This window comes from Leucopleurus acutus (assembly GCF_964270905.1).
Source record: "Leucopleurus acutus genome assembly, chromosome: 3".
In the NCBI taxonomy this organism is placed as follows: domain Eukaryota; kingdom Metazoa; phylum Chordata; class Mammalia; order Artiodactyla; family Delphinidae; genus Leucopleurus; species Leucopleurus acutus.
Window position 1 is genome coordinate 116,032,577 of NC_139145.1, and position 27,416 is coordinate 116,059,992.

At 40.7% G+C, this 27,416-nt stretch overlaps 1 protein-coding gene across 2 annotated transcripts in view; it reads right to left on the minus strand.

Moving 5' to 3' along the window:
• Positions 1–27,416, minus strand: part of IQGAP2 (IQ motif containing GTPase activating protein 2) — a 293,537-nt gene that overhangs the window by 42,788 nt on the left and 223,333 nt on the right. For both annotated transcript variants that reach the window (XM_082837226.1, XM_082837225.1), the window contains exons 15-21: positions 24,904–25,071; positions 19,376–19,518; positions 17,144–17,314; positions 11,009–11,092; positions 9,797–9,868; positions 9,062–9,131; positions 5,552–5,760 (exon numbers count right to left, since the gene is read on the minus strand). In XM_082837226.1, coding sequence (XP_082693352.1) covers positions 5,552–5,760; positions 9,062–9,131; positions 9,797–9,868; positions 11,009–11,092; positions 17,144–17,314; positions 19,376–19,518; positions 24,904–25,071 — 917 coding nt within the window. The remainder of the gene's footprint in view (positions 1–5,551; positions 5,761–9,061; positions 9,132–9,796; positions 9,869–11,008; positions 11,093–17,143; positions 17,315–19,375; positions 19,519–24,903; positions 25,072–27,416) is intronic.

Sequence of the window (27,416 nt, forward strand, 5' to 3'; positions counted from 1 at the left end):
TGATTTCATGACTCACTAATGGAATGTGACTTACATGAAAGCCACAGCTCTAGAATGCCTCCTTTGCCACTGAACACTGGGTCACTGTCCCAGAGCATAGGTGGCAAGAAAGTTGTTTTTCCTAAAACTTCTTCCATCTGCTTCCCTGAGCTCTTAGCCCAGCCTCCACATGAGGACTCTGTTTGCAGCCAGTATCAGGATTCTCCACCACCAGTCCCGAGGGGGGCCCTCCGGGCATTTCAGGCACTACCACGCTTTGCTGTGCAGGCACTGCTGCCCATCTTACATCCTGGGCCCTTCTCCACCAAATGCCAGTAGGGACTCCTGTCATTTTGACAACAAAAAATGTGCCTGTCCCCATTTCCAATTATCCCTGCAGATGAGAACCACTGTACAGGACAAGCTCCAAATCTATTCACCGCCCAGCACCCCCCTTCTCCCATAGCTGGGGTCAGCTCATAGGTAGAAAAAAAAAAAAAAAACAACCCTTGGAGCATTGAGATTAGATAGTTCTATGTGGTTATATCCATTGCCTTCAAGGTTTATGACTTTATTCTTCTTTATTCTCAGCTTAGAGAAGGGTAACTTGACTTAATCCTTTACTTCTGTTCCCCTAATTGTTTATATGGGGAAAGAGAAGGAATTTGATTTTCATTTCTACAAAAATTTTAAGAAGGCAACACTTCCCCCCTTCTTTCACAAATATATAAATCACATTCAAGATGAAGAAAGGAAGCGTAGTTACCCCCAGATGGAGGTTCAGGAGAAGTCTAGGCAGGCAGTGGCCTGATACCCTTATCTATAAGAAGTCCTAAGACATCACTAGACTAACTGGCTTACGGTTCCATTTAACCCAGGTTTCTCCTCTTCAGATAACTGGTGGTGTGTAGAGATTCAATCCCCCCAAATACATGGAATAAATTGATTATCTTGATTTTAAATATACGGAAGAAAAGAAATCTTGGTACTTAACCTCCCCATCACTGGCCCCCCTCACCCCCGATGTCTGCCAACTACTTGCAGTGGAAGTAGCTCTGGAAACTGGAGGCTATTCCTTTGTTTTGCTGCAGACTTCATCTTTAGGGTAATGTTTTTGACATATACAGAAGAGAACAGAGGGTGGGGTGGTAAGCAAGCGCCAGGGCAGAACCAAGTTCCTTCGCATTATTAACAGATTTGGTGAAGACAGCACAGGAAGAGCACTGGAGGAAGGGAAAGAGCAGAGGCAAATGCTGAGCCCTGGAGGGGAAGTGGGAGGGGAGAGGAGAGCCAGCAGCTGGGCCACGGGAACCGTCTGTCTGCTGGAGATCCAAGTACAGAGCAGCACGTTTCAATGGAATAAGCCCTTCTTCTGTCTTCCCTGTGAAATTACACCTGGCTCACAAAAGCTCTGGTGTGAATGGAGGTTTGCCTTGGAAAGCTTGAAGAAGGGGACAAAGGCCAACCCAGACAGGCGTTCCAAAGAGAGGCATATGCTTTTTATTAATAGAAATCTCATGTCCTCTATTCTTTTTTTTTTTCTTTTTTGCGGTATGAGGGCCTCTCACTGTTGTGGCCTCTCCCGTTGCGGAGCACAGGCTCCGGACGCGCGGGCTCAGCGGCCATGGCTCACGGGCCCAGCCGCTCTGCGGCATGTGGGATCGTCCCGGACCGGGGCACGAACCCACGTCCCCTGCATCGGCAGGCGGACCCCCAACCACTGTGTCACCAGGGAAGCCCAATGTCCTCCATTCTTATCAATAAATATTGAACATTTGAGGAATACTGGTTCGAAGGAGCAACAGTATTTAACTTGTTCATAATATTCCCACATCTCAATGTTGCCTTAGTTGCCACCATCTTTTCCCTTCCCCTGGTAACAGGATATCCACATGCAGGTAATATGCTAGAGTATACGCACTTTTGTAGAAGGTGTGGACTAAGACAAAGGCCTTGGGCTTTGGAGTCATAAAAATACGAGTATCTGCAAAGCACAGTTAGTTCTGTGACCTTGCTCAGGTTAACCTCTCTAAGACTCAGTTTCCTTAAATCTATAAAATGGGCTTAATGATAGCAATCTTACTGAGCTTCTGTGAAGATAAAAACAATCCATGCGGCTTCCCTGGTGGCGCAGTGGTTGAGAATCCGCCTGCCGATGCAGAGGACGCGGGTTCGTGCCCCGGTCCGGGAGAATCCCGCGTGCCGCGGAGCGGCTGGGCCTGTGAGCCATGGCCACTGAGCCTGCGCGTCCGGAGCCTGTGCTCCGCAGCGGGAGAGGCCACAACAGTGAGAGGCCCACGTACCGCAAAACAAACAAACAAAAAAACCAACAAAAAGCCAATCCACGTAGGGCACTTAGCACAGTTTCCAGTGAAGAAAAACAAGGCTTAGAGAGGTTAAGAACATACCCAAGGAAACATGCTCATAAAGAAGCAAAGAAGTTAAGCAATACAATACAATTAAGCAATACAATAAATTTCAATCCTGGGTTACAGACAGCCCTGGCCTAGAAGTCTGCACTCACGTGATACGACACACCCATCAATAGGAATTTTAGCAATTCAAGATTACTTTCAATTTCTACTTTGGTTTTCCTTCAAGCTAGTTTGAATCTAGACCTTTCTTCCTCCCTATGCCTCCCAGAAACTTCTACTTCAGCTGTCTGTCTCCATTTCCAAACCGCTTCTTTTGCTTAAAACCAACATTAGCTACTTCACTCACTCGCCCACTGACTTTCTGAGGTTTCCAGAAGGAGCGCCAATTTTAAAAGAATTGTAAGACACATGGTTACTAGAGAGAGCTAGAGTTGCACTGTAAGAACTAAGCCACTTCCCTTTAAACTTTTTTCTCAACATATGCTTATTGTTAAAAAAAATTAAAAACTATACCAGGACATGGCAGCAACCTAAGGGTCCATTGACAGATGAATGGATAAAGAAGATGTGGCACATATATACAATGGAATATTACTCAGCCATAAAAAGAAACAAAACTGAGTTATTTGTAGTGAGGTGGATGGACTTAGAGTCTGTCATACAGAGTGAAGTAAGTCAGAAAGACAAGAACAAATATCATATGCTAACACATATATATGGAATCTAAAAAAAAAAAGGTTCTGATGAACCTAGGGGCAGGACAGGAATAAAGACGCAGATGTAGAGAATGGACTTGAGGACACGGGGAGGGGGAAGGCTAAGCTGGGACAAAGTGAGAGAGTGGCATGGAATATATACACTATCAAATACAAAATAGATAGCTAGTGGGAAGCAGCTGCATAGCACAGGGGGATCAGCTCTGTGCTTTGTGACCACCTAGAGGGGTGGGATAGGGAGGGTGGGAGGGAGACACAAGAGGGAGGGGATATGGGGATATATGTATATATATAGCTGATTCACTTTGTTATACAGCAGAAACTAACACAACACTGTAAAGCAATTATACTCCAATAAAGATGTTAAAAAAAATACATATGTATGGCTAATTCTACCATACAAAGAAAAAGAGCTTAATTTTTTTCTTTTAGCTTAAGTGTATATCTACTTTTTACAATAAATGAAATCGTACTGTTTTAGGTACTATTTTCTTCTCCATTATATTGCAACCCTTTCCCCTGCCCTTAAATATTCTTCAGAAACGTTATTTTTAGTGGCTGTGTAACATACATGTCAGACTGGTTCTACTGTCCTCTGTTGTTTTCGGGTTTGGGTTGTTCCCCATTATTTCACTACTGTAAATAAAACTTCAACTGCATTATTCTTATCATCAAACCAAAAATGCTACTATTAATGATAAGACAAAAGAGTACGTCCTTGAGAATCATTAGTTTAACTTCTAATCAGTGTTTGATAAATATTTGGTGTTTGAAAATACAAGGCGAAAAATTAACTTTGTTTCACAATGCTAACAATTAGTAATGCTTTAAAAAATCTTAAACACTCGTAAAGATCCGAAAATCTGCCACATTTGTATTTCCACAAGCTACATATTTCTACTACTCTTTTGCAACTAAGCCTTTATTTTAAAAGGCAAGGCATTTCCTGTTTACAACTTCATGGGAGTAGGGTACAACAGCAGTGTAAAGCTATAAAAGGCATTCTCTGAAGGACCTTCTGGAATATATTATACTTTAAAAGTTTTCATATGTATCCAACAATACACATTATTTTTTTTTTAAAGACTAACGTACTATTGTTTTTCTGGATAAAACAATGAAAATAGAGTTAAAAGCAGAACTTTTAAATTTGTAGTTTTTTCCCTTAATATTTAGAAAAGATGATCATTTCCTGTCTTACGAGTTGCTCTCGTTTCCTTATTTGCTCGGCACTATTTTGCTGGTATCTCTGTGAGGGCCGGAGACAAGAGTGAGGCGTTCCCATGTCCACTTAGCTGGTAGCCTCCCATGCCTGCTCACCTGGTAGTTTTCCAGAACCACACCAGAAGCTGGCTGTCTACCTCTGACCCACTGTAGCCTTCTCAGGGCATCCGGAAGGTCAACTTGCCCTGCCCTGCCCTGTTGGTTTTCTGAAAACTGACGTGGCATGGGAACAGGGACATGGAGAGAGGTCTTACCCTGGAAATCTCCTTTTCTTGGGTAAAAATGACACTTTTCACATAGTTTTGGGGAGCTTTGACACTGGCAGGTTTCTCACAGATACAAAACTACAGCATTATTTATTTGGAGGCTATTATTAGGGAAATGCCACCCTGTAGGGGGTCATTTTGGAAATGTGGATTGGGGAGGGCTAACATCTGATGGATTGGAGACACCACTGGCTTCCAGTAAGCAGAGCCTGGGGAGGACAGATGCTCTGCTGTCCTGCAGTTTGTAGGATGGTCCTGTGTAAATAACTGTCCACATCTCGCATGGCTGGATTTTTTAATGTCCCGCTGGTCATTCACGAAGGTCAAAATTCTGTGCATAATTGCTTGAACCTAGAATCTAATAGTTTTACATATAAGCACAACATAGATCCTCACAAGTTTAATATAAACTTAATTTTCTAGGACGGCAACTCCATGTCAAGTGGTGGGGGGTGGAGGAAGACCACACTTTGCTGTTCAAGGGCTTATTACAAAGAGTTATTCTCCACTTTGGAACAAAGAACTCATGGCCAGTTCCACCACTCACCTGACCAGTCTCATCTGTAGCTCTCTCAATCTGTGCTTATTCTGTGAAGAGGCCCAAGTCTCTGGTAACATTATCACATCTAATGGCATCAGGCCCATGTATCTTCATATTGAAATACGTATTTTTACTATAAATTCATTTCTTTGAATTTCTCTTTTATATTTATAGAAAGGCCTTAGCCTTGCTATGAAGGTACATATGTAAGTTGGTTTTATTTCACATAAATTTCCTTTCAGAATGGTAAAGAAGTCTTACCAAATGTCATAAAAGGGGGGCACAGAATTTTGCAGGTCTAAGACCATAAAGTGGTAATGAAAATGGTAAATAAACTTTGGGCCACTCCTTCTGCACTCCAAAGGAACTTAGCTGGACCACAGTGTTGTGGGCAAATATACGAGCGTCTTCTCTCTTCTGGGAACCAACAGTCCCACAAACCCCACTGACCTCCAGTGTGATCCTGTTCTTCACCAGGAGCCCAATCTTAATGTCCATCAGGTTCAGGTCTTTCTCCAGCTGTTGGTTGCCTCTGATCTTGGTCACCACTTCTTCCCTCAAGCGTGCTACCTCCAGAGCCTCCTGGAAATCCAAGTCACTTTGGTCCAACAGGTGTACAAATTTGCGGATTACTGTTAACGGCGGGTTTTCAGAGCCAACTGCAAGGAAAGGAAAGGTGTGCTTTAACTGGGCATGCTTGAACGGATCATCAGTAGGAAAGAAATCAGGTCTTTAAATAAAACATTGACAGAAAAATAGAGCGACGGACGTGCTTGGTCTCCAGAGTGAATCATCCTGCCTCATATCAAATCTGGACGGGGAAACGGATCGTATAAATAAACGCACGCCACCGATAAGGTTGGGCCTCACTAATTCCTCGTCTAGCACCCGTTTATCAGCCCTCTCTCATGCTGTTCCCAGGACCACGCACTGAGGAGCTAATTCTATCTATCAGTGTCTTATTGATGAGGAACCTGGGAAAGAATGCTAACGTGAGTTGCCCCGGCTCTAAGAGCTTGTGGCTGAGCCAGATAAGAGATTTCTGTTCTTGCTGCAGGAAGCAGAAAGAGGTGTTTTTTTTTTGTTTTTTGTTTTCCCAGCCCAAAAGACCTTGGGGAAGGAGCAGGAATTAGGTGAAAGGTGAATTAGAAAAGGTCAGTCAAGGGAGACCTGTAAGGTCTAACAGGAGCCAACAGAATGACAACCGGAACACATGTCCTACTTGGCAGAAATGAAGCAATTTTAGAAACTGAATTGGGTCCCTGTCCTTTCAGGATGGACCAGGGAGGGCATTCGGCACCTAGGAGACCAGGCTCAGTTGTTGAGAGGAATACCTATATAAAGTCTACAAGGGCTTTCCCTTAGTGCCTTGAACCTTAATTGTGCTTTAATTCTCTTGCACTGCGACTTTGAAAAAACAATTTTTTTTAAGGTGTGTAATGAGATCTACTCTGGGTAAACTCTAAGAAGAAACTACCTGGACCTTCAATGCTGAATGATTAGACACAGCAACAAAAAGATGACTCGAGAGAGCCCAGTCCAGTTGTGGTGGCCTCAATAACCATCCTCTCTTTTACTTCCAAGGCCCTACTCAAGCTTCCTTATACTTCTGTTTAGTTCTGTGGTATCTTGACACTTAAGGAATACAGAGCTCAACCAACAACACAATTAACAGCATGAACTCATCATGAACAGCCAAATCTAGAGTCATCTGTATTACTGTTGTTCCCCATCGGCTGGTCTTTATTGGTACTTGTCAAAGAAAAGCCTTAGGAAGCTTTAGAGGTCCAATTCTGCTTCCAGGCTCAGAATTTACTGGATAATAATAGCTCATATTCCACTAGATTCCAAGTCACCTTGGATCATGGACCCTTTTCTTCCTGATCACTGAAGCATACATGAATTTATTTTCCTTCTCTTTCAGCAAAGATGTTGCTGATGACATGACCATTTCTGAAACAGCCTGAGCCACACACCAGAGCTCATTCATGTAGCTGAGAGAACATAAGCCACCACATTTGTGTCTAAAGTTCTCTCTCCCGGCTCTGAAAAACAGTGTATCATTTTATGTGCTAACAGGCCTGGTAGAGACAAATTACTATTTTAGCTTTACTAATTATTATGGCTCAAATGTAATAGTTCCTCTATCAACAGTTGGCTTTTTGGCATCTTCATGATATCTTCATACCACTTGGTGGTACTTTCATTTCAGGAAACCACACAACTTAACAGTCAGCACTTACGAATGGCCACATTACGGTTCCAGCAACTTCTAAACCTGAATGCATTCAGTGCCTTTCTGGAGGGAATGGGTGAAAATGAATCATGACAGACTAATAAAAGTGATCTGTTTTTGAGCTGAAAAAAATGCCTTCATTTTATGAAGATGCTGAATTGAGAAAGAAATGAAAATTTACAGTTCAGTTACCACGAAGCCACCCTATTTGCCAAAACCCAGAGCAGTTTTGATCTGATTTATTCACTAACATAGTTTCTGTCTGCCTTCTATGCTTTAACAGGAAATCACCTAGATTTTTTTTTTTTTTTTTGCGGTACGCGGGCCTCTCACTGTTGTGGCCTCTCCCGTTGAGGAACACAGGCTCCGGACGCGCAGGCTCAGCGGCCATGGCTCACGGGCCCAGCTGCTCCACTGCATGTGGGATCTTCCCGGACCGGGGCACGAACCCGTGTCCCCTGCATCGGCAGGCGGACTCTCAACCACTGCGCCACCAGGGAAGCCCTCGCTTAGATTTTTAAACTGGAATTTCTTTTATCTTTGTAACTTAAAAAAAAAAAAAAAAGTAAGAAACAAGGCAGTTAGAACACAATGGCCATTTTCATTACTAAAATACACACTGATTTGTTTTGGCTTCTCAAAACTAATCTTGAATGACCTGACTATTTGAAGAATTTAGGCAGTACTACTAAACTTATCAGCAAGCCCTTCTAGACTTAATCTAGGACACGCTCTTTATTACATGTTCTTGTGATAGTAAGAAGGTTAAAAATTTAGCATATAAAGAATGATCTTCACTATGTAAAAACAACAACAACAGAATGACAAACATATGCAGAGCTGAAACTGAAAAGGACAGCACAAAATGTGAATGCTATTTCTGGGCGATTTTTATTTTATTTTGCTGTTTTCAAACTTTCTACAAATGGCATATACTATAAGGAAGATGATTTAAAAAACCATAGGTACTGTGAGAAGTCCAGAATGAAATTATAGGAAGATGTTTGTAGTTATCTTTGGGAGGTGAAACTGTGTGCTTTTCCCTTCTTATTCGTATTTCCAAATTTCTTATACGACTATGTTTCATTCTTAAAATGAGAGGAAAAAAAAATCACAGGCCAGGTAATAAATTAAACAGTATTCAAATTTAAGTTAATCTTCTGGCTCTTCTGCATTAGATTCCTGCCTCTAGCTCAAATTTAATATAAAAAATCAGCATTTATACCAACTGTATTTTTAAAAAATTGAAGTGTAGTTGATTTATAATGCTGTGTTAGTTTCAGGTGTACAGTGAAGTGATTCAGATATATATACATATATATTTTTAATATTCTTTTTCATTATAGGTTATTATAAGATATTGAATATAGTTCCCTGTGCTATATGGTAGGTCCTTGTTGATTATCTATTTTATAGATAGTAGTGTGTATACGTTAATCTCAAACTCCTACTTTATCCCCCCGCCCCATGCTGCCCATTCCTTTTGAAGAAGAAATCACATCTACTGCATTTACCCCACTCCATTTAGATAGAAGGGCCCACTTCCTGTCATCACATCTTCCTTTGTGTACTGGTTCAGAACCTGGGGCCTGAAATGGTCAAAATCTACTGGAAATAACGGGCATCCTCTGTTTTTGGAGCCGCCACTGAAGTGACTCAGATGGAAATAACTTGTCCTTGCCTGGTTAATAAGGGATACTTTGTCTCAGAATGCTCGCACTTACCCAATGTTTTGTAGTCATCTCTAGCTTTGTTTGCTCTCAGTAGAGACTGTATTTTCACAATTTCATTGTTCTGCGGAAAAAACAAGACCAGTCACAACCTCCCAGAGTCCCATCTACTCCACTATTTTAGAATTTAGAACTATTTAAGGAGTGACAGCGTTTTCAAAAGGGACACTATTTAGAACTGATAGTATTTAGATGTGGTGTAGTCAATGTTTATTTTTGCATTCTCTTTGAAGAAAGGGGCAAACAAGTTAGCTAAAATATAAACAAGATTGCAAAGGGACCGTTTAAATAAAGAGATTTAAAAAGGGAAAAGAATTTTACCACCAAATTTAGTTGGTCCAATCTACGTTCACATATCTATGCTTCAAAGATCCTAAAAAAATTCCTCCTGCGGGTGTCTATTTAAATTACTCGGTTAGCAGTAATAAGCACTTTACAAGTAATGTTGGAAAGTTGAATCTTTTCTCCCTGGCATTACTAGCCCACATCAGTTTTCTCTCACCCATTTCCTTTCCAGTTCTGAATGGTGAAGTCTCACTCTGAACCTGAGTTCTGAATAAAAAAATGTAAGAAGTCTCCAAATGGTATCACATTGAGTTCTAAAACCTATTTTTTCCTCCTAGTGTTCATTTCCACCATTTAATAAAAATCATTCAATGCTAACATTCAACCAAGTATTCATTTAGTTCATCCTCAGCCGGGATAAAAATCCACATGCGTGTCTCTTACATGATCTCTGAAATACTTCAGTCGTGAGAGGTAATTCTTTCGTGCTGTTACCATCCGGAACCAGGACTGAATCTAAAAATAAGTTAAAAAGAGAAATCCAGGCAATTACCAGATAACCTTTCATATCTCTTTATGGAGTCTTTTAAAAATAATATTGAGAGATAATTTGATAAAAAAGTAAAAATTAGCAGCCTACCAACTAATAAACATCTAAAGCCTAATCTTCACCTTCTACTTCCTTCGTTGCTTTTTCTCCTAGGGGTTCAGAACATGTTACACGTTATGGTGGGGAAGGTAATGTAGCTCTGCATACCATTTGGCTTTAATCTCAGTAAATAAAAGCCAAGCAGGCAAGGCATTTTGCTGAGAGTTGCCACGGGTCAGGGGATCAAATGAAACCAAGTTCAGGGTTGCTTCCCACATCTCTTAAACGCAGCGAATATTCTTTAGGTCTTTACAGGAAAACATTTCAAGAGGTCTCACGAGGGACCAACTGTGACCCATGGTTTTCTGAGCGAATAAGTAAGTGTTCCAGGTGAGCAAAGGACATTTCATTCAGGAGCTAGTAAGGCACAAGGGGTCTAGACCATGTCATTCTTTGTCCTCACAGTTTAAAAAGTCTTCACAAATCTCATCTGATTCCCATCTCTCTCCAGTCCCACTCTTGTGACTCTGATCTGGATTTCCAAGTTTCTACAAGTTCACTGCTGTACAGTTCTTTAGTTTTCAGCTTTGAGACAGCGGGCACTCCATTGTGTGTTCTTTCTCTAAGCTCGGAGCAACCAGCCTTGGTGGGAAGCTGGGTTAGACCAGCCCACCACCTAAATACAGGCCCTAACTTAGCTCTACTTTCTCTTGTCATTGGCTTTGCATTTGCGTTACAACTAAGGTCTGCACTGTTAAATTTGAGCATTCTAAACATTATTAGCAAAGACCATAAGAAGAACATAAAATAAAACTGGGTTTCCTCCAGATTTTAAATAATCAATTTGGACTTGTTAGAGAAAGAGCATATATTATAAAGGACCAGAGACAATAGAGTGTTTTCATGGACTTGCTTGAAGATGATCAGCTAAGTGAGTAGTGGAGGTATGACTCAAACCCAGGACTTGCTTCTGATGTCAAGGCTCAAACATAGTCTGTCTTCTAGAAGCAAAACGAAAATGAAGGGAAAAGTTTAAGTCAAGCACTAAGGTAGGAAAGGGTGTTTACCTTCACAACAGAAGGAATATTATCAATGAACATTTGTCGCCTGTGCATATAGGAGGCCCGCTGTTTATGTCCCTTCCAAAAAGCCTGTGGAAAATAATGAGTTACAGAATTACTTACATGTAACAGTTTATTTTAGAAAGTGCAAGGACGGAGTACATCTCAGGAGACACTGAGCTGGGACAATGTCGGGGATCCTCCCTTCCAAATCTCATCTGGACACCATCCCTAGGGGTGGACATTAAACTGGGCAGAGCATACCAGCTCACACCTGAGGCTTGCCCCAAGTTTGGGAAAGGAATTACCAGGTGGAAGCCCAGTTTCTGGTTTGAAAGTTTAATTTTACCAAGGCCCTGGCTGATAAGAAGTCATAATAATATGGAATTGCCCTGAAACATACAAACAGATCATTTGGGTGCTGGTATTATTTGGTAACAGTATAAGATGCTTCAAAATAATGACTAGTAATTAGCTTTCCTCCAACAAGTGGGCCACTGTGATCCAGACTGAAAAGGAAGATGACTCTGGATCCCTGAAAATAGGAGTACTGTGATTCATCTTTTATTATTGCATCTATTTTTACATAAAGTTTAACGAGGCTTCATCAACATAGCTTTACAAGGTTATCACCATCAAAGAGAACTTTTACAGGAAACATTTGCAAAAAGTGGACACAAACTGGTATCTTTAGAATGATAAATCCATAGCTGTTAGAAAGTTTATTCCAATTCATTTTTGAGAATCTTTTTATTGAAACATATCTTTGTAATTCACTCCAATTCTCTGATTTTGTTTTTCAGGTTAGAAATGAAATACAAGTTCTGTGTTAAAAAGGACAAATACAAAAAAATCAAGTTTGTTTTTGGCCTCGCAGCGCAGCTTGCGGGATCTTAGCTCCCTGACCAGGGACCGAACCCGGGCCACGGCAATGAAAGCGCCGAGTTCTAACCACTGGGACACCAGGGAATTCCCCAAAATCAAGTGTTTTTTTTTTGTTTGTTTGTTCAAGTTATGTTTTATAAATTTCTTTTCACATCTGCCTATATCAATCTACCTCATTCCTTCTTTTTAAAAAGGTATGCGGAATTTTATTGCCATTTAAAAAATAATATACTTTTTGGTAATGATTCAAAACAAAACAGTCACGATGGAATAAGTACCCAACTGAGTACTTGCTCCAGACTTCCCCTCTTAATTTAAATCCCTAGAAATGATAAATACGCTTTTTAAAAAAACTTAATTTTGAAATAATTATCGACTCACAGGAAGCTTCAACAGTAATACATTGAGTTCCATGTACCCTTTTATCCAGCTTCCGCCAATGGAAACATCTTACAAATATGCTTTTAAAGCAATCCATCATAGTGCTAGAACACAAGAAGGCATATGGGTCAAAAACTATGAGGGATCTTGGAAGAGAGAAGGTAGCTTGAATTGGCTGAAACAGGGAACCACAGAACACAATTCTACAAATACTGGGAACCTCTACAAAAAATGTGAGATGGCTCTAAGCTTGAGAGAGCCTTGAATGTCAGTCTGAGAAATTTTCGGAAAGTTGTCACATCACTCATTGCCAAGCAGTGAGGGGAATAAAAGCATAGATGGGGAGTAGGGATTGGGAAAAGTACAAAAGAGTATAGCCTTTTTGGAGGGAATTTAGCAGTATCAAATTTAAAATTATTTAGCGTTTCACCCAGTGTTTCTAATTTTCAATGTACCCAGCCTAAGGAAATATAAGTACCTGTGTAGAAAAACAATATATAAGGATTTTTGTTGCAGCATTGTTTGTAATACCGAAAATATGTAGAGAACAGAATATTGACAAATAGGGAAATGGGATAAACTGTGATTGCACTCATACTAATGGCAATCTAACTAGTAACTTGTCATGATGGGTCTCAATGGTGACTCGTGTTTTTGTGGCTAACACTGTTTTAAAGCAGAGAGGTGCAAACGTGCCAATAATATTATACATCCCATTCCTTGATCCAAATTGAAAGGCAACCAAGATACTGGGATTAGCTCAATTTCTCATTCTGTGTTTTTGGAATCATCTCAATTCCAGAAACACTATTAATCTCTATTAGCTCAGATTCTCAAAGATTCTGGATAAGGAATCTGTTGTAGTAACAGAAGATCTAATACTGAAGCATGTTTGCATTAGTGGAATGAACCCACTTGTCCGTTTTGTACTGTTTTTAATGTCCTAAGGGATCAGCGCTCACCAACAGTACTTTCCTGAAGATTTCATTTTGTATTTCATCTCTTTAATGATTATGTAGATTTTTCTGGAATCTACATTTATATTTTTATTGCTACCTTTCCAAACCAAGGCAACTTGGCTGGGTTTTGAAGTTTTGGTCTATAGAAGCAGAGTACTACAGGCTTACTATTTTATTTGTCAAAATTTAACACTCTTCTTTTTTAGTTTGTAAGTTTTAGTTTCATTAGGATTGGCTTTTCTCATTCTGTGCTAACAGCACAACTCCTGTGCAAGGCCCAGAGACTGCAGGCTCTTCTAATTAGAGGCTTTTTATTAAAAATAATTATAGGTATAAAGTTGGGAGGAAGGAGCTATTGATAAAAATGCAAAAGGAGACAGAATTCTAAACCATAAAGCCATTTAGAAGCAGCTTTTTATAAACAATTAGAGACAAGGCGTTTACCAAAACATCAATCTCTCTCTTGACTGGTATGAGAACTTGCATGAAAATTTATAATAGCCATGTTTTTGTTTTGTTTTTTGTTACCATAAATATATTTTCTGTGCAATTCAGCTGTAACAAAGGAGTTTCCCAAGATACCTAGACCTCAGAAGTTACTGTTCTGTTTTATAGATTCTAATTGTCAATCTCTAGAAAAGCTGGCTTGCTACATTGGTTGCCTCGCTTGATAATTGGGCACTCAGGATAGTAATATTCAAATTACCAACTTCTGAAGCACAAATTCTGTGATCTCTCTGTTAGCCAAGAAAACCCTAAAAATATTGGCCTCTTTTCCCACTCTGCCTAAAGCTACAATCCCGCAACCTGCAAGAGTAGTCAGTCACATTCAAACAATGTAATGAAGGACTGGCCCATCAGGTCACCCCCTTCCTCCCGGCCCCAGATTCTGCCACAGCTCCTGACAACCTGCACTTGCTTCACAGAAGCTTGTTTCTTTTTCTTTGCCCCCATGCTTGTGGCACTCTCTGACCTGAAGTTCAATAATTTAGTAATTCTCAGGGCTAAGTTTTGGTATTTCACTATTATGCTTTTTCCTACAAAGTGGCATTTCAGCGTTCTTCAGTTCAAGGAAAAAAATATTGTAGCTAACTCTTTTTTCCTGTCTTGATTTTTCTGATCTCTTCCTGGGCCAACCAACCGCCTGGATGTTGGATCCCCACTACCTGCCCTCTGAGTCACGATCTCTACCGCCTCATCACTTCGAACACTTGTTGAGCACTTAATAGCTGCATACTGGGCAAAGTCTGTTATGTGTATTATCCCATTTAATCCCTACCACCCTGCGATAAAATGGGTATTATCATCTTCAGATGAGAAAATGTATTTTAAGTCATCTATTCTCAGCTTTTTCTGTGATTTTTCTCAAGTTCTCCACGTGTTTCACTCGCTTTCAATGTCTGTTCTACATTCTGCAGTTATAAGTTCATTCCCATTCTAGGATGTCATTTTTCTTCCTCTCTGTAGCTACGGGTTATCTTTTCATTTTATCATGCTGTCTTGTTTCATCAAGTCCATGCATCTTATTAAATTTCTTAAAAGCATAAAGCAGTTTCCGTATAAACATTTCTACTGTCTCCTGGAATATGAGAATCCTTAGATGTTAATTTATGTTTTACAACTTATATCCATTTTTCTTTTTTTTGGCTAGAAAATTTTCATTTTTGTTTGAGTTTTTTTCTGGCTCTCTTCTTAAATGTTGGCCATTTTTTCAGGGCTTTCTTACTGTTCAAATATAATATGGTTATCATAGATTCTCATTACCTTCCTCTGTGTTTACTTGGCCACCTTCTGAGTTGCCTGAGACAAAGGATTAGCTACTGATGACATACACTCTCTGTACCATATCTAGCTCCTTGGGAGGAGACTGTCGGTGGTAGCACAGCGGAGCTGGGGTGTGGTTGCCCTCAGCCTGGGGGCTTTTTCTCTGAATTTGTTAAGACTATTGTGTCTGGGGTTGATGCAGCCAGCTAAGAAGTTTGAGCTGTTCCACGGAGGGGAAAGCTTCAGATTTGACATCATTCCCCTAATTTGGAATGAATCAGCCACTTCTGCAAAAAATGAGATTAGCATGATGCCCTTTGGTTCATGGTCTTCTGGTTTTCTGGGTCAGACCATATTCATCTCTAGGCTACAGACTGACTTTAGACCTCACGCCCTCCTTGTTAGAAAACTGTCAGAAGCAGGGGGAAGGAAGTCATCACGGGGTGACTTCATAGTGTAATGGCTTCTTCTTCAATACTGCTGCTTCCACGGAGGTGGGGAGGAAAGGCTCCAGGTGACTGTTTCCATCTTTTCCCCAGCTCTCTCATGATTTTAGCCCTGGGTCCTAACATCAGGCGGATTTTATACTAGAGGGCTCTGTAGAGTGTCTTCCAACTATAACACAGCTCTGGGCAGACTGGAGAGCTTGAGGTTGCTCCAAATTATGTCACACTGGCTAACACTCTTCGTGTTAGCCTCAGCATCAGTGTAGATGATGTTATACTCAAGATTTTGTTCACTTCCTGTGTGTTTTGTCTACCATTTATTTAAAGAAGGAATAAACTGGAAAACTTACGGGTTCACCTAGAAAACTCCTTTGAGTATCAAGTTTTTTTTAAAAATTTATTTATTTTATTTATTTGATTTTTAGCTGCATTGGGTCTCTATTGCTGTGCACGGGCTTTCTCTAGTTGCAGCGAGTGGGGGCTATTCTTTGTTGCAGTGCATGGGCTTCTCATTGGGGTGGCTTCTCTTGTTGCAGAGCACGGGCTCTAGGTGCGCAGGCTTCAGTAGTTGTGGCTCGCGGGCTCAGTAGTTGTGGCTCGCGGGCTCTGGAGTGCAGGCTCAGTAGTTATGGTGCATGGGCTTAGTTGCTCCGCGGCATGTGAGATCTTCCCGGACCAGGGCTCGAACCCGTGTCCCCTGCATCGGCAGGCGGATTCTTAACCACTGTGCCACCAGTGAAGCCTTAGTATCAAGTTTATAGAAGAAGTTTCTTTTAAAAAATTAATCATTCCTGCCTTCTAACATCTTAAGCTCTGAGCAAACTCAGATATTTGAGCACCTATCATATGCAAGACACAAGAATACAAAAGTTTTAAAAACTCATCTTCTGCCCTGTACAATATTATAGTTAGGTGGGGAAGCAGATCAGTACACCAATGATCACAAAAGAGAAGCCCTTCAACTTACAACCTTTCAATTTTGGAAATTTAATAGTTACTGGCCAAAGCAAAAAGCCACCAAACTCTGCTCATCAACAACAGTATCACTTTGGATGCAGAAAAAGGAACAAACACACGGCCTTTTGGAAACCAGCGTGGTGGTTGAGAGAGGATGCTAGGGGAACACAGAATAGAAACATCTAAATCTAGCAAGTTCCTCTCCTGCCAACCAGAATATTCGGACAAGTCATGCAAGCTTAAGAAGAAAAAGGTTGGGAATGAGGATGCCTCTTGCAGGCCTGAATGAAGAAGGGGATTATATAAGAGGGAAGATAGCCTCAGAGATGCTACATTTATTTCATGAGCTATTCTGTTCTTTAGGCTACAAGAGTATAGAAACTCAGACGCCACTCAACATCCACTAACCACTAAGAAACCAATTCAAAAGCACCTGAGGTCAGACAGTAGGTGACACAAGGATATCCGCCTTTTTAGAGAAACAGGATTTCAACTCTGATCTCAGGTATTCCCCTGCCTCTGACTATTCACAGTGTCCTGAATACTTTCCAGAAGACCACAGGTGAAAAATCATCCAACATCCTTCCCATCTTGGAGTCTTCAATAAACTAGACTCAGGGGCACTGATTAAGAACAAAATCTGCAGTCACATTTGTTTATTAGAATGCTGGTAGTTGACTGTCCTGTTATCAAATAACATTTTCATGGAATGACAGTTTTCTGTAACGAGTGGTAGGTGACTCACATACCTGTATTTTGATCACATGCTCTTCTTGTTCATACAAAAATGATTTCCTAGCTTCATACTCTTTCCTAAGGAGGGGTCCTGAGGTTGCGGCTTGAAAGCGCAGAAGCATATCTTCGGTAGCAGACCACATCTTCTCACGAATGTAATCTGTTGTAACTTCCTCAATAATGTCCTGGCAAGAGATATTTCTTATGGTTACACTTCACACATCAGATGAAAGGAGCATAGAGAACAGCTTCTGGAAATTTTATCTTTCAGAAAATGATCTGCACAGCTCTTTCTGGCTTGGTGTAAAGATCTGACCAGAGCCGAGGGATGAACTGGCTCAGCTTCTCTCTAGTGATACGGTTCTGGAATCCTCTGAACTTTGTGCTGAGATGGTATGAGAATGAGGTTGAATGGTCTCAGGATTTGGAGGTAGAGGTGTATAGATGATGCTGGCAGGGACCAGGCAAGAGGCCCGATCTCCTCAGAGTGTAAAAGAGACAAGGATGATTACAGTAAGAGTATGCATCACCTCCTCCCTCTCCTGAGGGAAAGACTGCAGTGCCCGTGAAGTCCTTGGGCTTTTCTTGCCCAGGCCAGAGAAGGCAGATCCCTGCAATGAGTAGGGGAAAACTCAAAATAAACTTGGGAGAAAATAAAAGACTTGAAGCAGAAGAAAAGGCGGTGGGAGAGGAAAGATAAGTGCTATTGAGGGCAGACAGGGAAACCTAGATGAATGAGAAAAAAAGGAAGAAGGGGGATTGTGAGAAGTCTTCATGTGGATGATGAACTGGGTTTACTTTTATGTTCTTTGAGAGACGCAAGCAAAGACTGGACTCGCTTCTATGGCGGATGTCTCTTATCCAGTGTGACTGGACTCAATGGATGGTTAATTTAAACAATTAAAAGTGAAATCATATAAAAGATGCATAAATACTTTTAAGGAGACATATGCACATTCTTGAATAAATTCAGTAATTTCAGATTGACTAGAATTTTTTTTTTTTTTTTTTTTGCGGTACGCAGGCCTCTCACTGTTGTGGCCTCTCCCGTTGCGGAGCACAGGCTCCGGACGCGCAGGCTCAGCGGCCATGGCTCACGGGCCCAGCCGCTCCGCGGCATGTGGGATCTTCCCGGACCGGGGCACGAACCCGTGTCCCCTGCATCGGCAGGCGGACTCTCAACCACTGCGCCACCAGGGAAGCCTGAATTTTTTTTTTTTTTTTAACAGCATAGACCCTCCACTTTTTATTAATCCTGATACTCCACTTCACAAAGTTATACCTAGGGCATCTTTGGATGCCACATGAGCAGTTCTGGCTCTGATTTAACCCTTCAATGCTGCTTCTTCACAGTCTGACATATCCTTTCAATGAGAGCATACGGTTTTTAAATACTGGCCATAATTTCATTTTTCAACAAAGCAGCACTAATAGTTCATTTCCACAATGCCATTTTCCTATAAACTCTGGGAACTTTACACATTTGAAATTAGTTAATAAATATGTTTTTCACTATCTTCTTGTCATTCAGGATTTCTGTGGCATTGTCATCCCCAAGCCACAGTTTTTTTCTCCGAGTTTTGGTAAATACCGCCCCGGTGATTCTGTCTACAATACTGCTGCCCTGCAGTATCTTTGATGCTGGTGACTGTGAACAGTTCTATAAGATCTACATTTGTGAGTTCTATTTTTTTTCAAGACCAAACTCAATTATTAGAAGTATTTTCTCTTTAAACTACAATGCCTGGATCAAAGAGCAATTTTCACATCTTCCGGGTCCAACTTTTGGTCTCAAGTCCAAAGCAATCTTGGTGAACATTCCTTCAAGAGTATTTCTCCTGGGGAAGCATTATTCACTTTAATGGACCTATGTATCTTTGTTATAGGCTGAGGTTGGGGGGAAAGAAATGAGACATTTTGAATACTTACAACCAAGGAATTACCACTAATTGAGCTTTGGTGTCAAGGAAAACCTGGAGATTGATTTCTTAGGGTAATCTGTCATCCTAAAGAAGCTGAAAGAGCTTTATTCCCCTAGTGCTGTTTGGTGTTGCTCTGACATACGGAAAACATTCTAAAAGTCAGTAACCATGCAGCCACATCCAACTGTAGTTCATGAAGACTTTACTCCCTATCCGGTCTTCAAATAAATTAGTTCTTCCCATCAATTCCATGATTCAAAAGTAGAAAAGCAATCACATTTATCTTTATATAGTACACCTTCTCATCAAACACCAACGTCCTACCTCAATTTCTTTTCCCATGAGCCATGATTCTTTAAGCAAGCAGGATTCAGGTGCGACCCAGGAACTCTCTTTTGAATCGATGTTGTAGTAGTAATCATATTTCTCCTGCAGGTTGAGTTTGAGCCACGAACCTTCAGTAGACACTAAAGAAAAAGGTTTGTTAAATTCCAGAGAGGAACATGGAAACTTTCAACATTAATGTAGTTTCTTCAATAAGTAAATTAATTGAATGAATATGCTTTTCACCAAACATTCAGACAGTGTGTTAAAATCATTAGCAAGGACTCATTAAAATGGAATGAATTCTATGTATTCAATGGCAGCTCCCTGCTAAGCCAAAGAAAAAGGAGGAGAGAGTAATGCCTAATGCTGGCTCCGCATACCAAATTTTTCATGAGGATGAAAAGAGTTGCAAATGGCCAACAAGAAGGAAAAGCAAACAAGGATGGATACCCCAGGTAGATGTGGATAGCAACACAAGGAGACAGGGGAGTCTGATGAGGAAGAATCGTCTTTATTTAGAAAGGCTTCCAGCAACTTCTTTGAAAAGGAGTGACCTACAAGGGCTGTGACCCATTATTTAAGGAGAACCCATTATTATTATTTTTTAAAATTAATTAACTAATTAAGTTTTGGCTGTGCTGGGTCTTGGTTGCTACACGCGGGCTTTCTCTAGTTGCGGTGACCGGGTGCTGGGTCTTGGTTGCTACACGCGGGCTTTCTCTAGTTGCGGTGACCGGGGGCTACTCTTTGTTGTGGTGCATGGGCTTCTTATTGCAGTGGCTTCTGTTGTTGTGGAGCACGGGCTCCAGGTGCACGGGCTTCAGTATTTGTGGCTTGTGGGCTCAGTAGTTGTGGCTTCTGAGCTCTAGAGTACAGGCTCAGTAGTTGTGGCGCACGGGCTTAGGTGTTCTGCAGCATGTGGGATCTTCCCGGACCAGGGATGTAACCCGTGTCCCCTGCACTGGCAGGCGGATTCGTAACCACTGCACCACCAGGGAAGTCCCGAGAACCCTTTATTTAATGATCTGCATTAAACCAAAGCAGAAGCGACTCATCTTTGCAGACAACTTTATTCAAAGCACAAAATGGCATACACAACCTCTGAGGTCACTAAGCAGGGAAAAGGAAAATTCCTGGTCCCTCTGACTCACCTTGCTCTACACAACCACACAAAAGCAGAAAAAAAATGTTGAAAGAACTTAATTTTGCGGGGGGTGGGGGGCGTGGGGTGGATACTAGAAAAAAACAAAACAAAACTATGGCAGTCATGGCTTAAATTGGCCAAGAAGAATATCTCCTCATGAATTTATGTGCTATACTTCCTATTTAGCAATCTATTTATTTTGTTGAATGGTTATGATTCTTGTCCCAGATCAGAGAGCTAAAAACAACAGTAAAACAGAAACTTCTGACCAAGCTAAGCCAACTGATGCCAAGTGCGCATTAGAGCAATTGCCTTTATAGGTAAATCAAAATTTGACTGAATTTCCTCAAAGAATATTTAAAGGGATTCAAATATCTAAGCAGAGATAACTTTAAGGCATGTTGATTCTTTATTTGGTTTTGTGTGTTGATTCTTTTTTTTTTTTTTTTTTTTTTTTTTTTGCGGTATGCGGGCCTCTCACTGTTGTGGCCCCTTCCGTTGCAGAGCACAGGCTCTGGACGCGCAGGCTCAGTGGCCATGGCTCACGGGCCCAGCCGCTCTGCGGCATGTGGGATCTTCCCGGACCGGGGCACGAACCCGTGTCCCCTGCATCGGCAGGCGGACTCTCAACCACTGCGCCACCAGGGAAGCCCATGTGTGTTGATTCTTTACTTGGCTTTTAATGCCCCTCAACTGTTCTGTCAATGCCCAGGAACAGAGATATATCTCTCTTCAAATGGGCAGTCAGGCAGTTGTTATCTGTTTAGAAATGCTGGTCTACTAGAAAATATATTGTATAGTCAAATTAGGATGATCACAAGTAATCATTATATTTTCAATCACCAACAGTTGTCAGATTCACAAGTGCTTTCAGAATAATGAAAACCCTTTTTAAGGCAACTCTCTCGGTGGGAAGGAAAGAAAGCAAAAAAAGATGGTGAAAATGGGTATGTTTTATTTTCATAAGAACTGAGAAGTAAAAAGTTCTTAGTTGGTTAAAAGCCACATTGGGACTTGCCTGGTGGCACAGTGGTTAAGAATCCGCCTGCCAATGCAGGGGACATGGGTTTGAGCCCTGGTCCAGAAAGATCCCACATGCCGTGGAGCAACTAAGCTATGAGCCACAACTACTGAGCCCCCGTGCCACAACTACTGAAGCCCGCACGCCTAGAGCCTGTGCTCTGCAACAAGAGAAGTCACCGCAATGAGAAGCCCATGCACCACTGCAATGAAGAGTAGCCCCTGCTCGCCGCAACTAGAGAAAGCCCGTATTCAGTAACGAAGACCCAACGCAGCCAAAAATAAAAATAATAAATAAATAAATAAATAAAAGACAACCACGTTGGCACTGTAAGGGTTATTTGAGTTGGGATGTCAGTGGATAATAGAAAAAGAGAATTTTATCATTTTCACATCAAGTATGAGTTTAGAGTCAGATCAAAGGCTGAGGAGGGCATCTCCAGAACAAGAGAAATACAGTTGGTTTGTTACTTAGGGAAAAGACTAATTACGGGCCTTTGAGGAACCATACAAGAGAAAGATACCCGTGAGTTAAGAGGTGGTGAGCATTCTATAAGGAAGCATACTTTCTAGGTGCCTTCCAGACAAAATCATACCTATATAAGACCTAAACTGAACAATAAGGCTGAGTGATCTACCAAAGAGTGAACACTTGTTTGGGAAAAAATAGACATCCTAGAATCAGAGGTGAAAGAGTAAGAATAAATCATCCCATTCGCTCCCCCAAATAATGTTCACAGCTCTATTGGGAATGAAAGTTAGTCTTTAGTTGGCTAGAAAGCTTTTCCTCTTCCTTCTAGAACAGGGGTTGGCAATCTTTTTCTATAAAGGGCCAGAGAGTAAATATTTTCAGTCTTGTGTGCTACAGGTCTCTCATACAGCTACTTGACTCTGCCAGTGTAGCATGAAAGCAGCCAGAGATGATATGTAAATTAATGAGTGTGGCTGAATTACAATAAAACTTTATTTATAACAACAGGTGGCAGCCCAAGAATCCACTAAAAAACTATTAGAATAGATGAGTCCAGGAATGTTGCAGGATACAAAATCAATATACACGAATCAATTTTATGAAAATATGCCCACACAAAAGCTTGAATACAAATGTTTACAGAAGTATTATTCAGGATAGCCAAAACTGGAGAAAAAAAATCTAAATTCTGTCAACTGATGAATGGATAAACAAAATGTGGCATATTCATACAATGGCATATTATCAGCCATAAAAAGAAATGAAGAACTGATACGTGCTACAACATGGTCGAACGTGGAAAACATTACACTACGTGAAAGAAGCCAAACACAGTATGATTTAATTTATATGAAATGTCCAGAAGAGGCAAAATCAGAGAGACAGAGAGTAGATTAGCGATTGCCTGGGGCTGAAAGTTGGGGGTGGGGAGCAATGGGTAATAGGTAAGGGGCTTTGTTTATTCTAAGGAAAAATATCCTTTATTAAAAGGCAAATTAACTAGTGGTGGTGTTTTTAGTGTTAAGTAAAAACTTCTGAATTTCACACCTTAAAAGAGTGAATTTTATGGTATGTGATATATCTCAATAAAAAAATCAATTATATTTCTATATGTGAGCAATAAACAACCCCAAAGTGAAATTAAGAAAACGACATTTACAATGGCATCAAAAATAATAAAATACGTAGGAATAAATGCAACTAAAGAAATGCAAGCCCTATACATTGAAAACTACAAAACACTGTTGAAAGAATTAAAGACCTAATTAGAAGCAAAGACATACCATGTACATGGATCAGAAGACTCAATATTGTTAAGATGGCAATATGCTTCAAATTGATCTACAGCTTCAACACAATCTCTAACAAAGTCCCAACTCTCTTTTTGTTTCCAGAAAAAAATGAATCTAAGGTATCTCCTATGTTTCTAAATTGGCTACCTCGGGACATTTTTTCTTCACTGACCAGGACATGGCACTTGGGAAGAGGAGTAGGCAAGTTTAGGGAAAAGAAGATAAAACTAAGTTTGGGCCAGGATGATTTTGAAATTATGATGGGTCATCTCTAGGAACTCACCCCTGCATAAATATAGCTGTACAATTCTTTCCTCGTGAAGGATGAGGTAGGGGCACTAAAGTAACTCCTGATGAAGAGTTGTGAAGGGAACAGAGAGTGGCTCAAGGGTGATCAGGTGCCAAGTAGGAGAGGATGGCCAGTAGCCCCGTTTCCATTTCATTAACAGAAAATTTGTGGAATTGGAGGGTAGAATTCCCACGTGAGAAATACATCAGACTAATTTACAAGGAAGTACATAGGGTACTTTTGGACAGACTTCCAGTGAACTAAAAAAATATATATATATTTTTTCCTTAAGTTCCACTTCTAAGGCCATATATTGTCACAGCAGTTTCCTAAAGATGAAAAGTACTATGTACATGACCCATGATGTGGTACAAGTAAACACCAGCCTAAGAGTCAGGAGACACCTTGATCCTTGACACTAGGACATAGCAAGTGCTCAACAAAAATCTACCAAAGAGATGATGGATTATCTCTGCCAAAAATTAATCTCCTTGGATTTGTCATTTTCTCCCTCTGTCCAAAATGTCATCAAGGTGATTTTCTAAATCTGAAAAATGAGTCTTAAATTCATGATCTAAAACACAGTTTCCACAGCTAATATTTCATGATCTGCCATTGGACTGTACAGGCCTAAGTATATGCCAAGGCTCTTGGAGACCAATTTGCTGCTTATTTTGTACTTTCAAAATTACTTTTTACTTCCACTTAATATTGTATAGTAATGTGTCATTTGTTTCAAAAAGGATGGAGAGAAATATTAGTGTAAAAATCAGTTTGTACCACTAGAGGGATGGCTCAACAGCAAGATCTATAGGAAACAAAGTCTTCTTTTTTTTTTTTTTTTGAGAAGCGATTCCAGTATTTATTTCCAAGATCCATGCACTTGGATATGACTCTTTCATTATGACAGACACTATCAGAACTCCATTTTAGAAGCATGGGGACTCTGGGGCAAAAGGACAAGGATTAAGGTTTGAGAGAAAGACAATAACTCTTTTAAAGGAAAGCAGGAGATGTCTTTGAGGAGGCTACCCTATATCTGCCCTACTTTCTGTAAAGTCTCCTTTAATACTGTATTTTCTCTAGTATATGGCACGCACACACAGCCATCAAGTTAATCACAGCTTTCTAAGAGACAAAAAAGGAAAAGCAGCACCTAAAAAATTTCCTTTGCCAGAGATGATAAACATTTCGGAAACGTTCATTTGAAAGCGATTATCTGTCTTAAAATTAAGGTAACACAATACCACAGAAACCATCATATTCAAAATGCCAATTTAGTTTGTGCTAAACGATGAAGAAGCTTACCACTTTCAGATTTTTGCTCTTTTGCCTTCGCAAGGGTGTCATAGTACCTGTCAGCACATTCGGGCATTACATCGTTTGTATTACCAACGGCAGACTTCAAAACAGACAAAATATCACTTTGCTGCTCCTTCTCCAAAAACTGATTAACATCAACGACCAGTGTAACCCCTGGGTAATGAAAAATAAATGTTTCCGTTAATCGTTATCTTCTACTCACGCCAGAGGCATGCAAAGATATAATTCAACCTTTTAGGAATGCATTGGTATTAAACCTGTTTACCCTTTGAGAGTATGCACTACATACGCCCCAGAGAGTCACCAACTGCTCAGGTGGTTAAGAGGAATAAAATCCCATAGGAGCACTGTTTATCAAAAATCACAGTATTTCCTGGTTACTCTTGTGTGATATCAAGGTACTAGGTTCTGCTCATCGTGGTGATCTGTGAAATGGGGCGGGGGGGGGGACACATATTGACAGTAGTTATGCAGCCCTTAAGCAGGTCATTAATCTGTATTTGAGAACTAGCTTTATGAAGACATGTATTTATTTTAGAACAAGTAAAATGCTATCTAAGCCACAGAAATCCTGAAATTCTCTGGTATAGTGCAAGTTTAAGATTGTCCTTAGCAACCTGAACGAATGTTCTAGAAAGGCAACAGGTACAGCTGGTGGATATGTGCAGTGGAGTCCAGAAACTTAATTGTGGAACCAATTTAGACCTAGAAAGCATGTTATCCCATTTCACATTTCTGCCTCTCCCCACAAATAAAACCTCACTGGACTCTTGGTTGCCTCTAGAAAGTTAACGCGGTGAATCCTTTATCATCTATTTTAGTTCCAGGTAAGGATATTCTGGCCCAACCAATGGACCTACTGTCTTCACAACCTATAAATGCACTGAGTTAGCAAGGCAGAACAAAAAAAATGGAAGAAACCAGGTTAAGCACTTTCTAGATGAAAAAACATCTTGATGAAAAGAAAGGAGAGAGATGGATTTTTTTTTCTTTCTTTTTAAACACACATGTCAAACTCTGCCATACAAATGCTAAATGGTATACTGCTGTCATCAAATTATGTCCACACGTGCATAGAACTGTGAAGGCTGACGTGGTAAGAAAAACAGAGTCTGACTTTCGACAGCCATGAGTCCACGTCATGCAAATCTCAAGGAGCAGGTGAAGAGTAAAGACCTCCCACAGCCAACTCCAGTTGTTGCTGAACAAAAGCTACACCAGTAGGTTCTTTCACATATAAAGTTAATGGGAACAGGTAAGCTGCCCCCCTTTCTTCTTCTCCAGGAAAGCTTTGCAGAACAAGAAGAAGGCAGTACTGGTGTTGGAGATGTCTGTGGTCTGAGAGATGTGGAAAGAACAAGGAAATGACAAAGGATCCTCACGTGAATTACATCCGACAGCTTCATCGAACCCAGTGAAATGCTGTTTTCCTTAAAAGACGGATATTACGCAGGCAAACATTTCTTGCAAATGTATGTATTGATGTGCAAGCAGTGGGTCCACGGGTTAATATTCCAGATAACTGAAGCTGACTCCTTTAGGTGCCAACCTTCATCTTAACAGAATCATGCGCCACGAAACTCTAAAGCCCCAGTAAAAACCCTAACAGAACAGTTTCTATCCTGCTCATCATTGTACCCACAGTTCCTGGTACGTAACAGGCGTTTAACATTTGCCGAGAGCTGCCAGAACAGTCCTTCATGTCATTAAAATTATACTGTGCTGTAATACGGTGAGTGGTAACTTCAAGGACTTATGGAGGTGTCGGGGCTGTTTTGCTCCTGCACTAAATGGCCTCAAATTCCTCTTTTTAATTTTCCTCTAATGTCACTGTCAGTTATCACCTCTTGCTCCTGTCTGAGCGCCTGCACGGGGCAGCCCAAACACCTAACTTCCTGGTAGGTCATGGCTTCTGAGCTGGGAAGAGATACAACCAAGAGATTAGCCTTATGCCGAAGATAAGAATAAACAGGCTCAAAGTAGTTGTCCGGGTGGTCCCCACTGAGTTGAGAAAATCAGTTGTAGTACACAGGCTTTGAGACAGCTATTTTGCTTGCTTTTTTCTTCATCTATGGGTTGTGATTAAGTTCCAGATTGTTGAGAATGACAGATAAATGATATCCGGAAAGTCAGGTATGTTTCTGCTATGGAACAAATGAAGAAAACCTCCCCCAAATCTCCTAAGAGATCCAAAAATGTGTTTGCTTTACGTGGGTTCTTAGGAGGAGAACGTAAAAAATCTTTTTATGTATAAAAGCACAGATCTACATATGGCACATAAAGAGGTAGACGATATATCTGTGGTATTAAAATGTCATGGTAAAGAGCACCATGGGAAAAAAAAAAAGGCTAGAAAGATTCCTTAGGGTGCAGTAACGGAAAAAGGCTGAAAAACATTGCTCTAAGGAGTCAAAAAATGGAGAAAACCCTACTTTAAGAAAGCAGGATGCTCCAGTGAAAATGGACATTGGGCCAAAACGAAGGGGTGTTGAGTTACT